Source organism: Bufo gargarizans, chromosome 4, assembly GCF_014858855.1.
Source record: "Bufo gargarizans isolate SCDJY-AF-19 chromosome 4, ASM1485885v1, whole genome shotgun sequence".
Lineage (NCBI taxonomy): Eukaryota > Metazoa > Chordata > Amphibia > Anura > Bufonidae > Bufo > Bufo gargarizans.
The window spans coordinates 509,015,115-509,040,854 of record NC_058083.1 but is presented as its reverse complement, the minus strand read 5'-3'; the positions used below and the strand labels follow the sequence as shown (position 1 = coordinate 509,040,854).

Here is a 25,740-nt window from a genome sequence, read left to right as displayed (position 1 = left end):
GATTTCTTCTGGACCTTCTACAGTATGTATGGATGCAGTAGCCGTCCAACAATCCAGAAAGTCAGATGGGTATTGGACTACCAGAACTTTGTTCGAGTTTTAGCTTTTGACATAATACATCTGGTAAGGTATCTATTCCATAGATCTATGTATGTGGACAATGGGGCCACTACTGAGTTTATAAAGACAGTCTTGGCTTTCATCAACATTTATCACCTATCTGCAGGTTTCTACTGGGCTCAGTGCAAAATCTGTAGCATAGCTAGAGACCAATTATAAAACTAGTGTCTTCATATGTGGCAGAGAAACCTTGGGGACCCTCTCAGACACCAAGGCCTGTGTGCCACTGCTACCTCTACACCTCCAGTGGTTCCTGGTTAGATCTCTGGTGGTACCATCACTTAGACCTCAGTCAATCACTAGTACATGGGCCCCAAGTTGCTCATTCATCAACATGACTGTGGTGAGCTCCAACCATGAGGAACGGAGGAATTAAGACCCCCGTACTAGTGACCAGCTGGAGTCCCGGCAGTGGAGTCCTCAGCAAGCTACGGTAACATTTAAAGGGGTTGGCTCATCTCGTACATTGATGGCATATTGCTAAGACATGCCATCAATGTCTGATAGGTGCTGGGCCTGCTCAAAACGCCAGTGAAGGAGAGCACAGTGCGCATGCATGATGCAAATATCGGTTACAATTTTTTTTCTCCGAAAGTCCCATACCGGTGAATGGAGAGCGCACCATGCAATGGGACTGCCCGAACTAGCCAAGCCAACAGTGAATGGAGGATGGCTGCGCATGCGCTGTGCTCTGTCCATTCACCACTATGAAACTTCTGGGACCCTGGGGGATCCTTTCTGGAGATAGGAGCGAGTCCTAGCGATGTATGAGATTAGACAACCCCTTTTTTAAGTAATTCTACAAGATATGATGTAGTACACATGTACTTTCTTACTACGACAGAGCCACACCTGTCCATGGGATGCGTCTGGTATTGCCACTCAGCTCCACTGAGGTCAATGAGGTAATGCCACTGACAACCTGTGAACAGATGTGGCAGTGTTTTTTGAAAAAAAAAAGCAGCCCTGTTTTTATAACCTTAGACAACCCCTTTATGTCTTTTTAACCAGATTTAGCAATCGATTCAAATATTATTATAAACAAAAAAAAAATTCTACTGTATTTCATTCATTCCAAAAATCTGCCATTTTTTAAATGTTGAATTTTTTTTCTTTTTTTGGGAAAGTACTGGGAGATCTTCCCTGTATCTGTCATCTCTATTATTTCCCTCTGACAGTAATCCTGTGGGATTGTGGTATATTTTTCAGGCCCGACACATCCTTCTTCTTTTAAAACAACTTATGAGGCCTGCTACCGAGATGGGCTGTCTGGGACTTCATTTTCTCCTGCAATTTTCTGAAGTGACAAACACTATGGGGAAATCTTGGCTAACTGTTAAAAAACCCACAGCCCAGTTATTCGGCATACTGTCATGCTAACCTCAAGCTCAATAAGTAGCAGGAGAATCTCAGGAGGGAACCCCTGCTAATAGCTTCTCGCTGACCTTCCTGCATCGAGGCCTGCTGTTGACTGCTGGCCCTATAGTGAATATGGTAAATGAGGTGTGAAAGTGCTGCTTTTTTTTAAAGGCCATGATTCTGACATGTCAGAAAATGAGCCACACATTAGATATATATATTTTTTTTTTTTTCCAGAATCCCTTTCCTCACATTTTCCATCACAGAAAGCCATGCATGACCAGCGGTATTAATTGCGCCAGGTCGAGCATACTGGTAAACGTATCATTTGTTATCCGGTCGTCCTTAGCCATACATTAACATTTTCAATCACATTTCTCACCATCTATCTTCTGTCTTTCCTTCCATCTTTTTTTTATTTTTTATAATTAAGCACATGAATTAAGATGTAAGACACAAAAGGAATGATGACCCCTCAGACAGCAATATAGAAGATGCTATAAAGCTTCCCTGTCATCTTTTTATTTTCCATTTCTTTATAAGTTCATCAATTGGTGTTAATTTCAGACATGTCTCTATGGTGCCAAGAAGGGTACTAAAGCAGTACCTGTTGCAAAAAAAAGTCCTATGACTTCTTAGGTAACAGTAGAAATGTTTTAGTTATTCCATACTGAGAAATGTGGTGCCTAACTTGCACATTTTGCGTCTTTTCCTACCAGGGGTTCTGGCCAGTAAGATGCTGCTCTTCCCTCCCTCTCACAGCAAGCGTCAACACTGCAGCCTCACCGCTTCCTACCCCCTCTCTCTCTCCTCTCCTCTTCAGTTACAGTGTAACTGAAAATAAACATTTTATAAAAGCTTAAATTAAGGGTCCAGTCACACGTCCGTCAATTATGCGGAACGGGTGCGGAACCATTCATTTTGAATGGGGACGGAAAAGATGCAGACAGCACACAGTGTCCTGTCTGCATCCGCACTTCCGGGCCGCAGCTCCGAACTTCCGGTCCGCAGCACCGCAAAAAAATAGGACATGTCCTATTCTTGTCCGCAGCTGCGGACAAGAATAGGCATTTCTACTCGGGTGCTGGCCTGGTGTTTTGCGCATCCGCAATTTGCGGATTCACAAAACACTGCCGACATGTGAATGGACCCTAAATCAGTAAAAGCATAAATTAATCAGTACTGCTCAATTATTGCCTCAAAAGCAGCTATTCAAACTTGACCTCGAGTGGAGTTTTTATTTAAAAAAAAATATACAGATCTTTGAGATGACCACCCAAGATGGCAGTGAAAGTGGTCTCGGTGATGTTCTAGGGGTAGACACAGTGGGGGTAATTTATTAACAGATATACGCCACAAAGGTTATTTGCGCTGCAATCTGCGAGTTCTCCCAGCTCATGCCAGGTCTAAAAAAGGGGGCGTGGCATGGATGGGGAAGGGGCAGGCTGGCAGGCCGTCTCATTTATCATTTCCTATGGCTGTTTCAAAATTGGGAGCTGGTGTAGATTTAGACATGCGGTAGATGTGCCGAAGTTATGTAGAGGTTGGCGCCTCTACATAAATTCAGTACATCCACCGCCAGGTACAAATAGCCGTCTTAATAAATAACCCCCATGTTTCTAAGGGGTACTGTTTGTGCTAGGGGCTCTGGCCAGTAAGATGCTGCTCTTCCCTCCCTCTCACAGCAGGAGTCTCGACACTGCAGTCTTACCACATCATACCCCCTCTACCTCTCAAGTTACTGTGTTACTGAAAACAAACCTTTTACAAAAGCTTCCTGCATTCATATTCATGCTTATTTCCTGCCTCCAGAGAAGTTTTCTTGAGTTCAAGTGGAGTTTTTCTTTATTAAAAAATATACAGATAAACCTCTTTGAGATGACCACCCAAAATGGCAGTGAAAATGTTCTTGAGGATGGTCTAGGAGTAGACATCATGTCTCTAAAAGATACTGTGTGTGCTAGGGGCTCTGGCCAGTGAGATGCTGCTCTTCCCTCCCTCTCACAGCAAGAATCTCAACACTGCAGCATCACCACCTCCTACCCCCTCTCCCTCTCCTCTCCTCTTCCGTTACTGTGTTATTGAAAACAAACATTTTACATTAGTTTCACAAATTCACATGTACAGCTCAGTTACTGCCTCCAGAGCAACTGTCCATTTATATGAAAGAATATACAGAAAAAAAACCTTGTGATGACTTCCAAAATTGGTAGTGAAAGTAGTCTTGAGGGTGGTCTAAGGGTAGACACTATGGGGCCCAGAAATACACCTATATTAGGTCCTTTCCACCGCAATCTTGGACTTTTCCCCGCTCAAGCCAGGTCTAAAAACATGGGCGTGGTGGGGAAGGGGCCGGAGGGCCTGTCTCATTTACCATTTTCTATGCCTGGTCTAAATGTAAGACAGCTAAGGAGCAGTCTTACATTTAGAAGCAGTGGTTGATCCGCAGAAGTTATGTAGAGGCCGGCGCCTCTACATAACTCAGGTGGATCCACTGCCAGCTATACGGTATATTAAGGCCGGTGTCTAAAACCCCGGTCTTAATAAATGACCCCCCATATGTCTAATGAATACAATTTTTTCTTGTTTAGAGAACGTAGTATGTGTAATAAGTCATACAGGCCATGCAAAGCTTCTCTGGGAAAAGCATATGCCAATTAGCATGCATTTCACTTTCTCACATTTTAGCACAATTACCGCTCTTTGCGCAGGCCTTATGGCTAGGCAAGATAAGGAACTTTTATAATTCTGGTCCAAATAGTCAATTTATTCACTTTATTTTTTGTTACTGTGTGTTAACTTTCTACATTAAGCACTTTTCGGGATGCGGCGCCTTTATGGTTTCCCTCCTGTAGGTCTAGGGGAAACCACTAACTCCTTGGCTCTCCATTCTGGAGGGAGCCAGACCTTGATTCCAGCTCCAAGTGGCAGTCCAGATGGAAGCTGGAGCAAGATGGGCTCTTCCTTGGCTTCCTCCTACTGTAACTGGGAGAGGACTAGCAATAGACTACATACTTGTGCACACTGCACTTTTCTTGCACTCGGTTAAACAAAGTCACCATCTCGGGCTTTCAAAAACATTGGTTGTGCTACAACCTTCAGAGCGGAAGTCTAGTTTCTCTATGGATTCTTCATTTAGAACAATAAAGAGGGTTAAGAGGAGTCCCCCATAAAAAATTTGCAGCAACCCCCTGAGGAGTCGGTGTAGAAGATAAGAGTAGTAGTGGCCCTGATGAAGTGTTGCGTCACGGTGTACTCCCTCAGGCCGTTGCTCCCTGGGGATCGTGCAGTAGAATTACGGTACAGTACTGAAGAATGAGATCAGAGTTAAACATAACAAAGTCTATTTTACTAAGTGCAACTTAGAGTTTGGAATACGCATAGCAGCAGCAAGCTTACAGAGCAATTCTTCTCTGGGAACCAGCAAGTATATGGAGGCAGGTTGGTTGGTGGCAATTCAACAGTAAGGTGATACTGGTCTAGCGCTTTCTTGGTGATGGGTGGTTTGGCTGTAGTCCCTCACCTTACAGCAGTGTCTGTAGATGCTGATGTATCTCAAGGCTTTACTTAAGGACAATTTGGGTATTTCTCCAATGAAGAATCTGTATCAGGACCAGGAGCATTGCCATGTGCTTCCTCTCCTCTCTGTCTCTGGACAGGAACTCCTCTTACCAAGACAGGAGGAACAGGGTGGTTAACCCTGTTCCTGCCAACCTTTGCCATCATTCCTTGTAGTGACAGTCAGGGAACATTCCTTGTAGTGACAGTCAGGGAACAAAGTAAAATACAATACACAACAATATAAACAATATTTAGTACCCTCAGGGCTGGGGTACTACAGATTGAGCAACGCCATTAAGTTCAGTTCTTCATAAATGTAATAGAAAAGAAGACCGGACCAGTCAAACATGTTTTTCTTGCAGTGGTATCTTATTTTCCGTATAAAATTTACTTCTTCTTGGCAGCCCTCCTTGATATATAACATAAGATTTCTTCCATTTATCCAACAGTTTAAAGTGCAACTAGGTAGAGTGATCACCATAAAAGTGGAGGCATGAAGGAGAGCCGTGAATGAAATATTTGTTAGACCAGGGACTGCTGAATCAACACTGACCATTGCACTTCATCATAATTATCAGGGCATAGTACTGCCAAGGGATTTATAAAAATCCCACTCAGCAAATAATTGCCCTGCTGTTAGACGATAGTCAGAGTGTTAACAAAGTGTCAGGGTCCAGCGTTTAGTGCCGTATTCAGTATTCAATTACTCTTGCTGAGAACTATAGGGAAACATGATCATTTCTCAGCTTCTACGCTTATAATTGCGCAGGAACGTTGTTAACGTGAAGATAAACTGCCGGGATGTTTTCCTTTTGGCAGAAAACGATCATCTCCAGGACATCTGAGATCTACCCGAAAGATTTAGCTAATGTCTTGGCAAATTTTCCAGGCAAAACCAACGGAGTTGCCTCACATCCAATATGTCTAGAGTGATGTAATGTTCCTGACTGCTTTCCATGCTTTACTTCTATTGTAGGATAATCAAACTTGTGCAAGAGGTCCTGCCGGGAGATTTACTCGTCCAAGTGAAAATCGTAGAACTGCTTTGTTTCTTATTTAAAGGGGTTGCCTGGTTAGCGGAACAAATCAATGGCCAGAGCAGACAGTGGGTACCAAGGGTGTCTCACGCTGGAGGACCTTGGTTCATTCAAGGTCCTCAATGCTCGGACTGGCCCACCGGGGAGCCGTGGAAATCCTCGGTGGGCCCCTGCCTAGTTGAAGCCCCGCCCCCTCTCCTACATCTCTCTCACTAGGAGCAGCTCCAGAGACTGGACTAAACGCTACTTTGTGGTTACAGGACCTGTGGTGATGTCATGTGATCAGCCAAGTGTGTGGGAGGAGTTAGGGGAACACAGGCTCCCTGTAGGACTGTGCTGGTGGAGAATGCAGAGGTACTTTATGTATTGAAGATGTGCATAAAGCAGGGCTATGTCAGTGTAACCAGTCTGTTGTACAGTTTTCTGTGTGTAATGTGCACACAGTAGTTTTATCTGTGTAATGGACATGTAGCAGAGCTGTGTGTGCAATGTGTATATAGTAAACTATCTGTGTAATAGGCATATGGTAGAGCTGTGTATGTAATATGTATATAGTAGTGTCAGTTGGGTGCTGTGTATGGCAGCGTCAGGTGGGCGCTGTGTATGGCAGCGTCAGGTGGGCGCTGTGTATGGCAGCGTCAGGTGGGCGCTGTGTTTGGCAGCGTCAGGTGGGCGCTGTGTATGGCAGCGTCAGGTGGGCGCTGTGTATGGCAGCGTCAGGTTGGCACTGTGTATGGCAGCGTCAGGTAGGCGCAGTGTATGGCAGCATCAGGTGGGCGCTGTGTCAGGCAGCATCAGGTGGGCGCTGTGTATGGCAGCATCAGGTGGGCGCTGTGTATGGCAGCATCAGGTGGGCGCAGTGTATGGCAGAATCACGTGGGCGCTGTGTATGGCAGCATCAGGCGGGCGCAGTGTATGGCAGCGTCAGGCGGGTGCAGTGTATGGCAGCATCAGGTGGGCGCTGTGTATGGCAGCATCAGGTGGGCACTGTGTATGGCAGCATCAGGTGGGCGCTGTGTGTGGCAGCATCAGGTGGGCGCAGTGTATGGCAGCGTCAGGTGGGCGCAGTGTATGGCAGCGTCTGGTGGGTGTAGTGTATGGCAGCGTCAGGTGGGCACAGTGTATGGCAGAGTCTGGTGGGCGCAGTGTATGGCAGCGTCAGGTGGGCGCAGTGTATGGCAGCGTCAGGTGGGCGCAGTGTTTGGCAGCAGTGGTCTTATGTTTACTGTATGATGTTTGGGAGACTAGCAATGGTCCAGCCTCATAACGTTATGTGGGCCTATGCATTATATATGTGAAATACCACAAAATTCGTACTCCTCCTCGGCTAAAAATACTCCTCAAAATTGTTAAGAGAAGTATTTCTACTCTTCTGGAAAAAATATAGTGCGACCTCTGGTCTACATATTAATTGCCAGTGGCAGGCAGCCCCAGCTTTCTGCTGGCAAGCGCCGCTTCAATAGGAAGAGCAGAGCTACAAAGACATACAGAAGCAGTGCCCTGCAGCTTGCCCTGCAGTGATGCTGGCGCTGCCATCTTTCAGTGGGCGGCAGGACCACCTCTTGATACATGTGGTGCGGTGCCTGCGCTTCCTTCTCACTCCCTGCGCTGCACGCACGCTGCGTCCTCACAGAGCCCTGCCACCCGCCAGAATCTGCAGAGCGCGGCGGCGGGCTTTTACTGTGCTCCCGAGTGTGCAGACGAGCTGGTGGAGCTGCTGCGTCCCCCATGAAACAGAAGCTGCCTGTGACTCAGTGGTGGGCATCACAGGCGGCCGCTAGTCCCCCAAGACAGTGTTATATAATATAGGTAAATCTATAGTTTAATAAAAATATAATTTCACATTTTACTGCAAACTACTGCAACCATGTTATAAAATAATAATGATTGAGTCCTCATGCCGATCATCTCCTAGCAACCATGCGTAAAAAACGCCCGGCATCCGCACTTGCTTGCGATTTTCACGCAGCCCCATTCACTTCCATGTGGTCTGCTTTGCGTGAAAAACGGACAAAATAGAGCATACTGTGTTTTTTACGCAACTCACAAGTAATGCGTAAAAATCACTGCTCATGTGCACAGCCCTATAGAAATGAATGGGCCCGGATTCAGTGCGGGTGCAATGCGTTCACCCGCCCGTGTGAAAGAGGCCTTACAGGTCAGGTTATTAACTACAATGAGCCGCTTAATGAGAAACAATCTGATCTAGAGCAGTGCACAATACCGTTCTGTTTTGCACACTGTATTGAGCGCTAAACTGCAAATATTCATGTGCATGAGTCCGAAAAATGAACAAGTAATATTTCTTTTTGATAGCTGTAGGGTGGGCCCCTAGAATAATTTCCACTGGTGGGCCCTAGGCACCCCAGTCTGACACTGGTGCTTGCACACTATAGGAAAAAGTGCCAGCCTCCCACGGGCGCACACATAGACACGCATGTAAAGCAGCACCCGCCCAGGCCGCCTCGTATCTGCACTGCTGCAGTGGTTTTAACCCCCTGGATACCAGCAGTGTATATTGTGATGGAAAAAAGGAATGACGCCAGCAGAGAAGGCAATACGGACAATCACAATACAATAGTAAGTGCCTTGTATTAACTTTCTCTACATGATAAATGCCATTTGCTGAAGTGAGACAGCCCTTTAAAGGTTTGGTTCCACCTGGACAACCCTTTTATAAATTAGGACCCATTGGTGATCAGCTCATTGCTACATGTCTGGCAGATATCCACCATGGTAACAATTAAAAAGAGTTCCCACTGCAGGAGAAATGTGATATTCAAATGAATGACTGACCATGCGATACATGGACGCAATGAGTCCTCCAGCGTGGGAGCTGCTCTTTGCTCTGGACGGCCACTACTAAAATAATGGATACCTTGCATTACCTCTTGCACTCAACAATGAGTGATATGGGGCATTGTATGGCATCTATCTCAGGCCTTCATTAGACATATATATGCTGAGAGTACACGCCTGATGGTGGTCTCAAACGTAATGTATATAGAACCTGTACAGTGACTTGAATGGACATTGCGTAATACTTTATTTCACCTGTGGTGGCACTGCAGGGACAATGAACACTTACTGCCTTGTTTCACCATACATTACAGCTGATCACTGAAGATCCCACCAGGAGGACACTTTGGAATCAGTCAACGGACCCTTCTTACAAGTGTTCCAAGAGGAGAACCCCTTTAATAAAGGTTCTGCCTTTTAGAAATTAGACCCAAACTATCCTAACAGTTTATGTTCCCAGGACCCTGAAAAATAAAAAGTCTATTGGGCATGACAGTCAGAAGTTACTTTATACTGTAAAAGTTGCTGGAAGGCGCATACAAACAATTCCATTGGCACCCGCTGCCTAATACCTGTTGAAGGAGAGTAATTTTCTAGACAACTATAGTCTTTGTTATAGCATCTTCCTCTTCTCTGAGATCTCCAAAAAGAAGTGGACAGGGGTGGATAAGACATCATAGATATCAGATTTGGACCCCTGGGCCTTCAAGTCACGGCCCCTCACTAACTATTATAGCCATGATACACTTAATTTGGGTTAATAAAATGTAAAATGCATCTGAGGGGCACTTATTGTGCCCAACGAGCTGAGGGCCAAGAATACTACCCTAGTGATCCTGACCTGGCCTGCTACTCAGCCAAAAATGGACATTGGCCAAGTCAAGAGACAGCCAGCGACTTTGTCTCCTGCAGGGTATCGATGACACTCATGTATTGAGACTTGCTGGCTGACATCTATAAAAGTGTTATTTATTGATGTGCAAGCTCCAAACCCACCAGTAGCATTACCCCCTTCTAGACACAAGGGAAATTGTAGCTCTCGCCTCTCTCCCTCCGAACATCCTGAGCCTGTCTTCTGCTGGCTTTCCACCAAAAAACAATCTTTTATTATTGCCAATGTGATTTATGTCTCCCAGCCCTCGGCCAACAGCAACAGTGAAGTGCTGACAAGCAGAGAAGTGCGAACACTTAAATACAGCTTAAAGGAGCTGCTCTTCTCTTAGAAGGAGATGGGGACACTTCAGCCCATTGTTAGAAGTGTTTATTGTTTACTGCGTGCTGAGCCCCCTGGTGGCAGAAGGTTTTATGACACCCACCAACAATACGGAAGCTTCAAATACAGGCTTGACTTAGGAGGTGATCCTGTATTAATATGTTATGCAGTTGCTTAATTCCATGATATGTTCATCAGAACTTTTCCTTGAAATTGATACTAAATATACATACATCCCCGCAGAAGGCACTTTCTCTGGTGGCCATTCAATCCGCACTGGCCTGTAGATATATTGCTCATATGTTCTTACTGACGAAGAGAGAAATTCTGATAAAATATTAGGGAGCTTAAAGGGGTTTTCTGGTTTGCATTAACGCCCTTTAAAATAATCATGTATGAAGGTAGCTGTAAATTTTCTAATGACTCTCCTATTTTCTGTTCTGGGCTGTGGTCACATGACCGTGTCCATGAAGCTGTTTCCTATTTCCTGTGATGTTATGTCCATGGGCGGGGCAGTGATAGGGGAGTGTCTAAGTAACTGGCGGGAGGAGCTATAAACTAGCTGGGCGTTGTTAGGGGTGGTGCTAGAGGTGTGTGTCGGAGGAAGGAGAAGTTCATTCATGGGTTTGGTTGGGTACAGGAACAGGAAGTGCTACCTACCGGATGGAAACAAACCAGAGGGATTGGTGTACATGGTGAAAACAGGTCAGGAGAGTCCAAATTGAAAAAGAAAAAGCATGGGGAAGATGTACATGAGGTAAGCTACTACATGAGAATATCTGCTAAAAACCATAGTCATCCTGGAAAACACTTTTAATGGGGAATTCCAGGTTTGGACATAGACCATCAGTGTGTGAGTTGGACCGCCACAAATCGAATGATGATGACCAATTTCAAGTATAAGCCATCAATGTTAAAGGGATTGTTTGGACGGGAATAAAAAAATAGTAAAAATAATAGGGACAGAGTGGCTTTTACAAAAGTGAAAAAAGGAATACAAATAATACACCAATTCCCTGCCATCCCCATTCTGGTGCTTCCCAGGTCCCCCACCAATCTCTTCTTCCTGGTCTCTCTTGATACACTGAAAATGTAACTGCCGATCACTGGATGCAGTGGTGACTTGTCTTCAGACAGTAATTGATTGGGTGGTCACATTTCCTATGTATGGAGGGGGATACAGAAGTAGAAAGCAGTGGGAGACCCGACAAGAGTTTGAACAAAAATGGTGGGAGATCGGTAAGATGAGTATTACTTTTATACTATTTTTAAAGGCTATATACACCTTTGGGGGACAATTTTTTATTATTGCATTGTCCTCATTTTGAGCTAAATAAAATGTCAATTGTTTTTTATTAAAAATATGGAGTCCTTTTTTCTGTACAGAGCTGAGATTCTCTAGTAGCAGCCTCTGGATTTTCTCTCTTTTCTGTCAGTTGGGGAGCAGACAGGCTCCTTATGTCTGCTGATAAGAATGTGGCTTAAATAAGTGTTCATGACCTCTTAGTAGTTTAGAGATAAAGTGAAAGTGAAAGTACCAGTCATACAGCTAGAAAAACAGTTAACCCTTTGTGACAGAATGGCTCAATTTTTTTTTTATAAAAGCCAAAATAGAAAATATTATTTTTTGCCAAAAATGAGTAAAATGCAATCATAAACAGAAATTGCCTCTGAAGGTGTCCATAGCCTTTAAGGCTACTTTCAAACCTGTGGCACGGAGATCTGGCCACTTGGAAAAATTCCTTCAAATTTGGAAAAGCTTTTTTATTGCGTTCCCTAAAATATTAGGGACAGTGACCTAAAGGGCAACCCCTTTAAACCATGTATGGACATAAAAGTCATTCTATTCTTAGCACACCGAGGATGCATGTTTATGGGGAAACTGTGGGACACAGCTTATTGCCCCGCTAAAGAAGGGCCACAAAACTCAGAAGTAGCTAAACAGAGAAAATAGAGCTTCATAGGGTGATAACATCTGGAAAAGTTGAGAAGATGATGGAAATGCAAGGAGGTGACTCACTGTATGAGGTGTGCAGTTGTGTAGGTACCACCGGTGGGGGGTGCTGCCCATGTTCCGGTCCTCAATCCACTCGGAGAAGGAACAGAAATCATTAGACTCTGATGACTAAAGTCACAAAGCACCACTGCGTTCATCAAATGATCAAAAGCACAAATGGATTTTATTAAAGTGAGATTTATTAAACAGCAATAAAAGTCTCTACATAAGCAACGCGTTTCGTATCCGGAAATGCACTGCTTCTGTATGGAGAGGGTGTTCACTATGCTCATCTTAAAAAGGCTTGTACACCCTTCTATCTAAATAAGGACTCGATGGCAATCAGATGCTATCACTGTAGGAAGCCACCAGTGGCTGCTCATTTTTAGTAAAGCGACTACTGCAGGTGAACTGGGGTATTACATTGGCTGAACCCTCCAAAGTGTGAGCTACTCCTTGCAGCAGATCTCCATTGTTTCTAAATGTGAAGGGTCCAAATTGGGAACCTTTCTCTACGACAATCATAAGCCCTAACAGGGATTATCCTAATAGGTCACCCCTTTAAATCCAAAATTTGCTCACAAAACTATTTAAAGGGGCTCTCCATTATTTCCAGAAAAGCTCCATGGGCTGTGTCTGCTATTGCGGCTCATCCGCATCCCCAAAACAGAGCCTTTCATCTAATCCTGGACAACCCCTTTAACAATTCAATCCGAAAACAATGGTCAATGTATTCTCCTACACGAAATGAAAGTTTGACCTAAAATGCGCAGTGCAGAAAGTATTCTGCTTAGCTGTCAGTGCAATAGATGAGGAGCGAGCGTGCTGCTCTGGAGGTCTCCTCTGTCAGGACGGAATCTATATCAGGATGGCTCAGAGAACACTGTGTCCTGCATTCTATTTCCATACCTGGCCCGCTCCCAATATATCCGGCTATAGCACCGGCCCAATACTCACCATGTAATACACTAAATATACTACAGTCTCTGCCCAGTTACCGAGGAAAAACTGTACGGAGACAGGAATGACTTCATATGATGCATCAGCTCACGTCAGCGGAAGAAAGGAAAAAAGTGGTGGAAAAGTCAAACATTAATTCAGTACATGTCTCGTATTTAAAGCACTGAAGATTTCCTAATATCTATCTCGTATCTAATATTTATCTGTATATCTATATCTATCTTTTTATCTATCTTATATCTATCTATTTATTATCTATCTTTCTACCTATCTCCTATCTATCTATCTATTTATTATCTATCTTTCTATCTATCTCATATCTATCTATCTATCTATCTATCTCATATCTATCTATTTATTATCTATCTTTCTACCTATCTCATATCTATCTATCTATCTAATTTCTTGGACATACCTTTATTAACTACAAGAATGACAGATAGGAAAGTACATGGACTGGTAATAGGCATGGTGAATGCCCGAGACCCCAGCAATTTAGTAACTAAGTCCAGTGTGCTCTGTGCTTTTGTACAAGAGTAAGCTTCAGCAGATAATCAGCTGAGATACTGTACTTGTTTGTCTGCCCTCCATGGTCAAAGTGCCCCCGCTCTTAAAGGGGTTATGCCATGGCTGATGAAAAAATGAAAAGCCCTCCAGAGATCTCCCCATTCACTGCTCTAATTGCTCTGCTAGATTTATTTCCAGCTGACATCTCAGGGGGCATGTCCTTTCTGCTGCAGCTCTCTCCCTATAAAAGCTCAAGGTACATGTCCCTTCTGCTGCAGCTCTCTCCCTATCACTGCTCAAGGTACATGTCCCTTCTGCTGCAGCTCTCTGTCTATCACAGCTCAAGGTACATGTCCCTTCTGCTGCAGCTCTCTCCCTATCACTGCTCAAGGTACATGTCCTTTCTGCTGCAGCTCTCTCCCTATCACTGCTCAAGGTACATGTCCCTTCTGCTGCAGCTCTCTGTCTATCACAGCTCAAGGTACATGTCCCTTCTGCTGCAGCTCTCTCCCTATCACTGCTCAAGGTACATGTCCCTTCTGCTGCAGCTCTCTCCCTATCACAGCTCAAGGTACATGTCCCTTCTGCTGCAGCTCTCTCCCTATCACAGCTCAAGGTACGTGTCCTTTCTGCTGCAGCTCTCTCCCTATCACAGCTCAAGGTACATGTCCCTTCTGCTGCAGCTCTCTCCCTATCACTGCTCAAGGTACATGTCCTTTCTGCTGCAGCTCTCTCCCTATCACAGCTCAAGGTACATGTCCCTTCTGCTGCAGCTCTCTCCCTATCACAGCTCAAGGTACATGTCCTTTCTGCTGCAGCTCTCTCCCTATCACAGCTCAAGGTACATGTCCTTTCTGCTGCAGCTCTCTCCCTATCACAGCTCAAGGTACATGTCCCTTCTGCTGCAGCTCTCTCCCTATCACAGCTCAAGGTACATGTCCCTTCTGCTGCAGCTCTCTCCCTATCACAGCTCAAGGTACATGTCCTTTCTGCTGCAGCTCTCTCCCTATCACAGCTCAAGGTACATGTCCCTTCTGCTGCTGCTCTCTCTCTATCACAGCTCAAGGTACATGTCCCTTCTTCTGCAGCTCTCTCTCTATCACAGCTCAAGGTACATGTCCCTTCTGCTGCAGCTCTCTCCCTATCACAGCTCAGGGGCTTGTCCTTTCTGTTGCAGCTTCACAGCTTCAAAAAGAAGAGAAGGCTGGTGAAAGTAGAAGATTTAAACTGAGCACGTGCCACCACCTGAGTGAGGAAAAGAACTAACAGCAGGTGGCGCTATACAGATATATTTTATTGAATAACTCACTGGCTATGCTAAATTTTGAATTACATGCGATTACAAAAATATTCCGATCCAGGTGCTGGTTTTAAAATTGTAGAATATTTTTCAGGGCACAACCCCTTTAAAGGAGCTTTTATCTCTTTGGAGACAATAGTGCTACCAAGTGGTAGTACCCCAGTGGGAAGTAGTGGGAAATAGGGTGAAACGTTCTGCTTCCTGAGGCTCAATTTTCAGCTTTGCTGTGCAGGCTAGGTCAGAGTCAGCGGAGTTATGACATTATTATTAGCGGTCAGGGGAGTTAAGACAGATGACAGCTCTTTTACACTACACACACAGATAAGGCTCTGTATGCAGCTCCTCCACCAGAACCTGGTCTCTAGGGGTGGAGAAGTACTGAATCTCTTCCAAAAGGGGACAGCCCATTTGGGACAATGATGGCATATCACTAGCATATGCCATGAATGTCAGATAGGAGCGGTTCCCAGAGCTCAGGCCTGCTCCTATCTAGAGAATGGGACCTCTAAAGTGAAGGAGAGCACACTGCGCATGTGCAGCATACTCTCCATTCATCGCTATGAGACTTCCGAAAGTAGTCGACCGCTATTTTAAGTCCCATAGCGGTTAATGGAGAATACACTGCACGTGCGCAGCCACCTCTCCATTCACTGCTATGGGACAGAAATTTTTGGCTATTTTCTGAACACCGGTAGTATTGAAAGGATGGTGGACACGCATGTGCTCTCTGTTCACTTTGGGGGCCCATTCTGGAAATAGAAAAGAGTCCTAGATGTGGGACATCCACACATATCTGACATTGATGGCATATCCTAGCGATATGCTATCAGTGTCACAGAGGGGAAAATCCCTTTAAAGACTGTATACAAACTTCTATGTCAAATAAAGAGGCGTTGCTATCGACACAAACGATGCTATATTGTTAAGATAAGCCATCACTTTATGATCGGAGGGGACCCACCTCTGGGACCCCCGCGGATTCTGGAAAGTAGCCCCTTTACCCTTTTTCACTGCACTCCGGTGCTCCTGGCCACCAGGAAACTCTGCAGCCCCTTGAGTTTCAGGATCGGTAGGGGTCCTAGAGGTCGAACCTTCACCGATCATGAAGTGACGACATATCCTAGCGATACGCGAGGTGGGAATAGCCTAAAACTTGCATTCACTGCAGTTGCCATAAAGCACACACACTTCCTGCTGCACTGTTTAGATAAACTTTTTCAAAAATAAAAGAATTTACAAGATAATACAGAAAGTCCAATATGGCTGCTCCTAAAAAATAATATAAAAATATAAAATAGGTAAAAAAAATACAAAGAATAATAAAAACATGATCTCTCTTCTACAGACTTTGCATCTAATGATTAAAACTCACATAAAAAACATTAAAATGTTCCCTTTAAGTAGACCCTAAAGAGGTTGTGCCACAAAAAACAATGCTAAATTTTTCAAACCAGCACGTGGATCTGAATACTTTTGCAATTGCATGTAATTAAAAATTTAGTATAGCCAGTGAGCGAGTAAATAAAATTGATCTGTATAGCGCCACCTGCTGCTTGTTCATTTCCTTATTTGTTGTCCACCTCACTGAGGTGGTCGCACGTGCTCATTTTAAATCTTCAACTGCCACCAGCAGGCTACAGGGAAAGAGCTGCAACAGCAAGGACACGCCCTCTAAGAAAGAACACACCCCTGAGCTGCCAGTCTGAAATAAATCTAACAGAAAATTGGAGCAATGAATGTGGAGATCTCTGGATCCATGTGAGGTACAGGGCTGGTTCTAGCTTTGTTAGAAAGACATTGTCATGTACTAGATGACGTCTGATCTTCAGTTCTTACATCAATCATGGGATAACCCCTTTAATATATGAAGAAAAAAACTTACACTCTATATATGGCTATAGCTGAACTTCAAATTTTTTTTTTGTTGTTTTTTTTCTTTACACCACAAATGTTTAATTGACCTTTTGATGAGCAAATTTTTTATTTTTTTTGTCACATCTCATTTCTATAATAAATTTCTCTCCGTAATCAGTGTTCTTCCTAAAAATAGTGGACATGAATGAAATATTCTTCGCGTAGTTGGCAATGAAGCTCGACCAAATTCCCCGAAGACTTGGCTGGAAACATTATTAATCATAAGTTTGAGGTTTGGGAGAAACTTGTGATTTTCTTTGTCTCAGGGGTAGGAAAGGCCAGGCGAGCTGCCGAGGTCACGTTCCCAATCTGTGTGGTAAGATATGAATGTGCCATAATCACCACTTATACAATGACTTTCACTGCATCATGGGCGCAGGAGCGGTAAGAGGTGTAAGGAGGCGGCAGACACGTGGCACCTGCAATGATCGAGTAGCTAAAAAATAACCTCTCGTAAAGATGAGCTGCTGACCTTCCTTATGATTATTCCCCACTGTCACTATAAACCAGACCGCAAATAGACCAAAAAAGTCCAAACTAGTTCACAGGCATCACTGACCCAAAATTCTGACTTACAGGATATTTTGGGATTTTTGAAAAACAAAAATATTCATTAAGTTCACATAAAATACTAGAGAATTCAATTAAATAATTCAAAAATTACTGGTAAAAGTTTTACCTAAAGCTAAAAAAAAAAAAAATAGCCACATTCATGAGAATGTATATATAAAATTTGACATAAAATATATTAAAATACTATATAATATATATAATATAATAGATAGATAATAAATAGATAGATAATAAATAGATAGATAGGTAGATAGATAGAATATATAAAATACTTTCAAAAATAGAAATAAATATAGCTATATATTTAAATATATTAACTATATATTTTTTCTCATGTCATTCAATTCTTTAGGGGATTATACTGGAATATGATATGTTGTGACAAAATTTAGACTGACACGATTGACTATGAGCAAAATGTTAAAAAGAAAAAAAAATGTAAATTATGAAAAAATAAAATGATAATAATTTGTATGAAAACAGACATTTATTTCATGATCTTTTTGAGAATGTGCAAACTAAAATCTAGGTAATTATCCCAAGTTATGCAAACAGGCAGAAATAAACATATTTTTTTCCCTTTTGTTGATGTTTTATGCAGTTTTTACTACATATAGGGAATTAACACCACGATATATAGGAAAATCAAATACTTTATGTGCAATATTAGCCAGTAGGTGGAGCAGGGTACATTATTTATGGCATCTGAAAGCCAAATACCGTGTGTTACAGTTTAATAATAAGTAAGCTGTAAATCCAGCCAATGCAAGTTTTTATATATAATGTATATTATAATTAATGGGGGTTAATGGATTTTTCTACTAAGCCCATATTGCCTTTTAGGATGCGGTTAGATTTCTCTGCCCATGTAATCTAATCTGTGAGATATCACTTGTATAGTTTCACAATGTACTGGAGTAAGAACTGTCGGTTGTGATATGGATGGTCACCTAAAGGGGTTCTCCCATGATTAATGTAAAAAAATTAAAATCAGACATCATATAGGACATGACAATCTCTTTCTAACAAAGCTGGAACCGGCCCTGGACCTCACGTGGATCCACATTCACTGCACTAATTGCTCTGCTAGCTATTTTAGGCTGCCAGCTCAGGGAGCGTGTCCTTTATCAGGAGGCATGTCCTTTCTGGTGCAGCTGATGTGTGAGCAGGTTGGGAGATATAGATATCTATATAGATGCAGCCAGAAAAGCTGTGAGATTTCAGCTCTGAAGCCTGCAGAATTGTGAATGCAGCTCTGAAGTATAATAGAAGCTGCAACTCAGGATCAGCACAGAACATGTAATTACTGTACACAATGGGCCAGATTTATCATTACCTCAGGTCAGAATAATGGAGAGAAAAAGTCCCAAACGCTAAAACTGCGCACAAATTTGCGACTTTTTCTGCTCTGCACTATGCTCGCCAGTTTTCTGAAAGTGGGCGTGTTTTCTTATGTAAATTAATCTCTAGACAGATTTACTATTTGGACTATTTAAAAAGTCACAAAAAAGTCGCAAAAAAGTTGCACTTTCACTCCAGTGAGGACCATGCTTATCTTATGAGACTTTTTAATAGAACATGCGACTTTTTCATAAAAACGTGCACCTTTTTCGTAAAGATGTGCGACTTTTGTAAAGCTGCTTACTGACGGATAAACTGCTACCGTCAAACCACATTTATTACAGTCTTAAAGGGCCGATCATAAATCTGACTTGGCTAAAACTGACTTTAGCCAAATGTTAAAGTGGAGTGAGCTGTCAGAGTCGTGATAAATCTGGCCCTATGACTCCACCAGCAGAATAGTGAGTGCAGCTCTGGAGTATAATACAGGATGTAACTCAGGATCAGTACAGGATAAGTAATGTATGTACGCAGTGACTCCACCAGCAGAATAGTGAGTGCAGCTCTGGAGTATAATACAGGATGTAACTCAGGATCAGTACAGGAGAAGTAATGTATGTACACAGCGACTCCACCAGCAGAATAGTGAGTGCAGCTCTGGAGTATAATACAGGATGTAACTCAGGATCAGTACAGGATAAGTAATGTAATGTATGTACACAGTGACTCCACCAGCAGAATAGTGAGTGCAGCTCTGGAGTATAATACAGGATGTAACTCCGGATCAGTACAGGAGAAGTAATGTATGTACACAGCGACTCCACCAGCAAAATAGTGAGTGCAGCTCTGGAGTATAATACAGGATGTAACTCAGGATCAGTACAGGAGAAGTAATGTAATGTATGTACACATTGACTCCACCAGCAGAATAGTGAGTGCAGCTCTGGAGTATAATACAGGATGTAACTCAGGATCAGTACAGGATAAGTAATGTATGTACACAGTGACTGCACCAGCAGAATAGTGGGTGCAGCTCTGGAGTATAATACAGGATGTAACTCAGGATCAGTACAGGAGAAGTAATGTAATGTATGTACACATTGACTCCACCAGCAGAATAGTGAGTGCAGCTCTGGAGTATAATACAGGATGTAACTCAGGATCAGTACAGGATAAGTAATGTAATGTATGTACACACTGACTGCACCAGCAGAATAGTGAGTGCAGCTCTGGAGTATAATACAGGATGTAACTCAGGATCACTTCAGGATAAGTAATGTAATGTATGTACACAGTGACTCCACCAGCAGAATAGTGAGTGCAGCTCTGGAGTATAATACAGGATGTAACTCAGGATCAGTACAGGAGAAGTAATGTAATGTATGTACTCAGTGACTCCACCAGCAGAATAGTGAGTGCAGCTCTGGAGTATAATACAGGATGTAACTCAGTATCAGTACAGGATAAGTAATGTAATGTATGTACACAGTGACTGCACCAGCAGAATAGTGAGTGCAGCTCTGGAGTATAATACAGGATGTAACTCAGGATCAGTACAGGATAAGTAATGTATGTACACAGTGACTCCACCAGCAGAATAGTGAGTGCAGCTCTGGAGTATAATACAGGATGTAACTCAAAATCAGTACAGGATAAGTAATGTATGTACACAGTGACTCCACCAGCAGAATAGTGAGTGCAGCTCTGGAGTATAATACAGGATGTAACTCAGGATGAGTACAGGATAAGTAATGTAATGTATGTACACACTGACTGCACCAGCAGAATAGTGAGTGCAGCTCTGGAGTATAATACAGGATGTAACTCAGGATCAGTACAGGATAAGTAATGTATGTACACAGTGACTCCACCAGCAGAATAGTGAGTGCAGCTCTGGAGTATAATACAGGATGTAACTCAGGATCAGTACAGGATAAGTAATGCATGTACACAGTGACTCCACCAGCAGAATAGTGAGGGCAGCTCTGGAGTATAATACAGGATGTAACTCAGGGTCAGTACAGGATAAGTAATGTATGTACACATCAACTCCACCAGCAGAATAGTGAGTGCAGCTCTGGAGTATAATACAGGATGTAATTCAGGATCAGTACAGGATAAGTAATGTAATGTATGTACACAGTGACCGCACCAGCAGAATAGCGAGTGCGGCTCTGGGGTACAATACAGGATGTAACTCTGGAACAACTTGCTGGAGTATCATATTATATAAGCAACTGTTATTTAAGCAATGTTCATACCACGCAGAGCTCTTTAGGCTACTTTCACACCTGCGTTTAGGTGCGGATCCGTCTGGTATCTGCACAGACGGATCCGCACCTATAATGCAAACGCTTAGATCCGTTCAGAACGGATCCGTTTGCATTACTATGAACAAAAAAAAATATGTTTTATTTTTTTTGTTCATGATAGTGCAAACGGATCAGTCTTGACTTACACTGAAAGTCAATGGGGGACGGATCCGTTTGAAAATTGAGCCATATTGTGTCAGGCCAGGCGGACACCCGAACGCCTGCTGAGCGGAGCGGAGCCCAGACGGTGCCAGACTGATGCATTCTGAGCGGATCCGCATCCACTCAGAATGCATTAGGGCCGTACGGATCCGTTCGGGGCCGCTTGTGAGAGCCTGCAAACGGAACTCACAAGTGGAGCCCCGAACGCAAGTGTGAAAGTAGCCTTAGTGCATTTACAGAACTTCAGATGTTCAACAGTGATTTTCTTGCAATATTTTTATGAATGTCATATTTATTTTAGGCATGAAGAACAAGCAAGTCAGTGGGGCAGAAGTGAAGCGTCGGAGGATGGCATCTGGCCCGCAGGCTGTCCTCATTTACCTGAACAATAGGACTTGTTAATTGGTTTGGTGGTGAAATGTCTTGGGATGTATAAAGCTGCAGTACAATGTCAGGTATATCATTCTCATTAAGTACGTATTGACAGCAGCACATTAGCATAATGAATTGTGTACACACCTTCACCAAACATATGCCGCTACACAAGCACTCACATTGTAGCAAGGTAGAACCCCTCACATGTAGCAGAGCTGAGTTTGTTTTTACGGTCCTACAGTATATAAAACCACAGGCAAAATGACAAGTTCTGTATGGCTGCTAACTCGGCACTGCTGTACGTCACAGGCTCGGTTGTGAGGCAGCTGCCAAACTCAACATGTTCAACTCATCTGCATCTGACAAACCTGGTACAGAGGTATCTGAACAATGCAGCTCTGTTACAGGAGAAAACCTGGGCTTTGCTACACTGACAAACTCAGCTCTGCTACAGATGTAGCAGATCTAAAAGGAATTGTGATAAAACCGTTATATTGTAACAAAAGCCACTGAAAACCATAAAAAAATAAAAAGTTAAGACGTTCCTGCCATTGTTTACGTAACATGTTAACTATTCCTTTTAGCTCTGCTACATCTGTATATCTGACAAGTTTAACCTAACTGCTTCTGACAAATTTAGTTCTGGTATATATGTCACACTGAGCTCTGTACACCGGAAAAGCTGCTGCATGAGACAAACTCTGTACCAGCACAAGTTCCGATATGTGGCATCTGCTGCGTGTAAGAAATACACTCTAATACATCTGACAAACTCAGCTCTGTGACACCTGACATGATTTTGGGACTCCGCGCTGCTACATGAGACACTCAGTTTGCTTCATTTGCCAAATTCAGCACCCCTACACCTGACAAACTCAGCACTACTACAGCTGACAAACTCAGCACTGCTACACTTGACAAACACAGTACCGCTACAGCTGACAAACACAGTACCGCTACAGCTGACAAACACAGTACCGCTACAGCTGACAAACACAGTACCAGTAGACCTGACAAACTCAGCACTATTACACCCGGCAAACTCATCACCATTACATCTGACAAACTCATTACCGCTACACCAGACAAACTCATCACCGCTACACCAGACAAACTCATCACCGCTACACGTCTGTGTGTCCGTTTATTTCTGTCCGTGTTGCATCCGTGTTTCACCGACACTGAACAGCTGGAAAATAATTTTCAAAGTATCTCTTCTTAATGATCCGTGAAACACAGATTCAACACGGATAGCATCTTTGTTGCATCCATGGTTTTCACGGTCCCATAGACTATAATGTACGTGATGGATCCGTGAACACGGACAAAATAGAGCACGTGTCTGTGCTAAAAACACGAATACACGGACCGTGCTAAAAACACTGATGTGTGAATACACACACTAAAATGAATGGGGACGTGTGCTGTCCGTGGTGAACGCTGACATGTGAATGAGGCTTTATACCTGACAAACTCAGTAACGCTGCACCTGACAAAGACCTCTTTCACACGAACAAGTGCGCTCCGTGGCCGTACTGCGGACTGCATTTGCGGATCCGCAATACATGGGAGCCGTTTTGTGGGCATTCCGCATCACGGATGCGGACCCATTCACTTGAATGGGTCCGCAAATTCGGAGATGTGGAATGCTGCGGAACGGAAGAACAGAACCCTACGGAAGCACTACGGAGATTGCGGGTTCACGATCCGCTGCAGCTGCCCCACGGTTGGTGTTCGTGCACTGCGGCCCGCGGGCGCACACGTTTGTGTAAAAGAGAACTCAGTGTACTACACCTGACAAACTCAGCACCTCTACACCTGACAAACTCAGCATTGCTACACCTGACAAACTCAGCACTGCTACACCTGACAAACTCAGCACCGCTACACCTGACAAACTCAGCACCTCTACACCTGACAAACTCAGCACCTCTACACCTGACAAACTCAGCACCTCTACACCTGACAAACTCAGCACCTCTACACATGACAAACTCAGCACTAATACACCTGATAAGCTCAGTGCTGCTACACCTGACAAACTCAGCACCTCTACACATGACAAACTCAGCACTACTACACCTGATAAGCTCAGTGCTGCTACACCTGACAAACTCAGCACCTCTACACCTGACAAACTCAGCACCTCTACACATGACAAACTCAGCACTAATACACCTGATAAGCTCAGTGCTGCTACACCTGACAAACTCAGCACCTCTACACATGACAAACTCAGCACTACTACACCTGATAAGCTCAGTGCTGCTACACCTGACAAACTCAGCACCTCTACACCTGACAAACTCAGCACTACTACACATGACAAGCTCAGCGCTTCTACACCTGACAAGCTCAGCACTACTACACCTAACAAACTCAGCGCCTCTACACCTGATAAGCTCAGTACATGTACACCCGACAACCTCAGCGCTACTACACCTGACAAACTCAGTATTGCTACACCTGACAAACTCAGCACTACTACACCTGACAAGCTCACTCAGCGCTGCTACACCTGACAAACTCAGCGCTACTACACCCGACAACCTCAGCGCTACTACACCTGACAAACTCAGTATTGCTACACCTGACAAACTCAGCACTACTACACCTGACAAGCTCACTCAGCGCTGCTACACCTGACAAACTCAGCGCTACTACACCTGACAAACTCAGCGCTACTACACCTGACAAGCTCAGTACCGCTACACCCGACAAACTCAGCGCTACTACACCCGACAACCTCAGCGCTACTACACCCGACAACCTCAGCGCTACTACACCTGATAAGCTCAGTACCGCCACATCTGACAAACCCAGCAATACTACACAAATCAAATTCAGCTCTGCTCCATCCAACCAACCCAGCTCTGCTACATCCGTAGATTCTCATCAAAATAAACAGCATGACAAGGGGCCAAGGGGAAGGAGGCGCGCTCTTGCTTTCTGGCAGTCAGAGATGAAAGTGCTGACGGGGGCTTTCCTCTGATGCAGCCCTGCTATCTGCCCTCACACCAAGAAAACCACTTAATTGAAGTAGAAGTTGTGTTTTTGTGATATCTTTTCAAGTCGTCATGTCCTATTCAGCCGCCTCTTTTGTCTCTGTCAGTGCGGGAGTCCCTGTAGCCCTTCTGAGCTGTCAGGGAATGGCGGTGTACACCGACCTGCTCAGTACTCAGGAGGTGATGCATCTTTCTAGCCCGGCGTTCCTTCACACGCTCCGCAGTCTCCAAATCTCTTTTCAGTTTTTCTTTACTTCTCATTTCGGTGTATTCCTCCAGTTCTTTCCTGCAAGACACAGGTTTAGATTTTTTTTTTATACTACTACTATATAAAATTATATAATAATAACAATATATCCATATGACAATACATGCATAACACACTATAAAATAATAATAATTACATAAAACAAATTCTATATTATTATAATAACTGTGGTGCAAACATAAAATGATATAATAACAACAACATGCATAAAAGAATATGTAATGATACATAAAATGCTAATGACATACTGTACACAATTATATAATACATACGTAAAACTTAAATATAATAATACCTAATAATAATATAAATGACATACAACTACATAATAACATGCACGTATGACATATTATATAATAATAAATAATAATATAATTAGATAATTAAAACAATGTATCTACGTATATAAAACATACATTAAACATAGCAATACATAAAAACATATAAAAGTATCTAATAATAATACATATTTACATATAACATTATCTAATAGAACAATAATAACAATAACACAAACAGCAGAAGATTGATAACGGTCACAGCGATGCATCCATATAGCAATACGATACATAAACTGTATTTCATAATACCTAATAATGAGATATAATGCTATAATAATACATATAAGGAATAATAATAATGGTGCACTCAATCTCGCAAATATGCCGGGATTTGGCCGGACAAAATAATCGGCACGCTGCGGTTTTTGTCCGGCCACTTCCAGCCAGTCTCTATTCTTCTGGCCAACCTGCGGCCCTCCAGCTGTTGTAAAACTACAATTCCCACCATGCAACTGCTGTAGGCTGATAGCTGTAGGCAGTCTCGGGATGCTGGAAGCTGTAGTTTTGCAACAGGTGGAGAGCCTCAAGTTGGCCATACCTGCTCCATGTGGTACCATTCCTCTATTATTCCTGGTAGAAAGTAGTGAATGAATTACT

General features: G+C 43.3%; 1 protein-coding gene across 1 annotated transcript in view; it reads right to left on the bottom strand.

Moving 5' to 3' along the window:
• Positions 1 to 25,740, bottom strand: part of SPATA17 (spermatogenesis associated 17) — a 216,913-nt gene that overhangs the window by 95,993 nt on the left and 95,180 nt on the right. Inside the window, exon 6 of the mRNA XM_044288798.1 lies at positions 24,697 to 24,820. Coding sequence (XP_044144733.1) covers positions 24,697 to 24,820 — 124 coding nt within the window. The remainder of the gene's footprint in view (positions 1 to 24,696; positions 24,821 to 25,740) is intronic.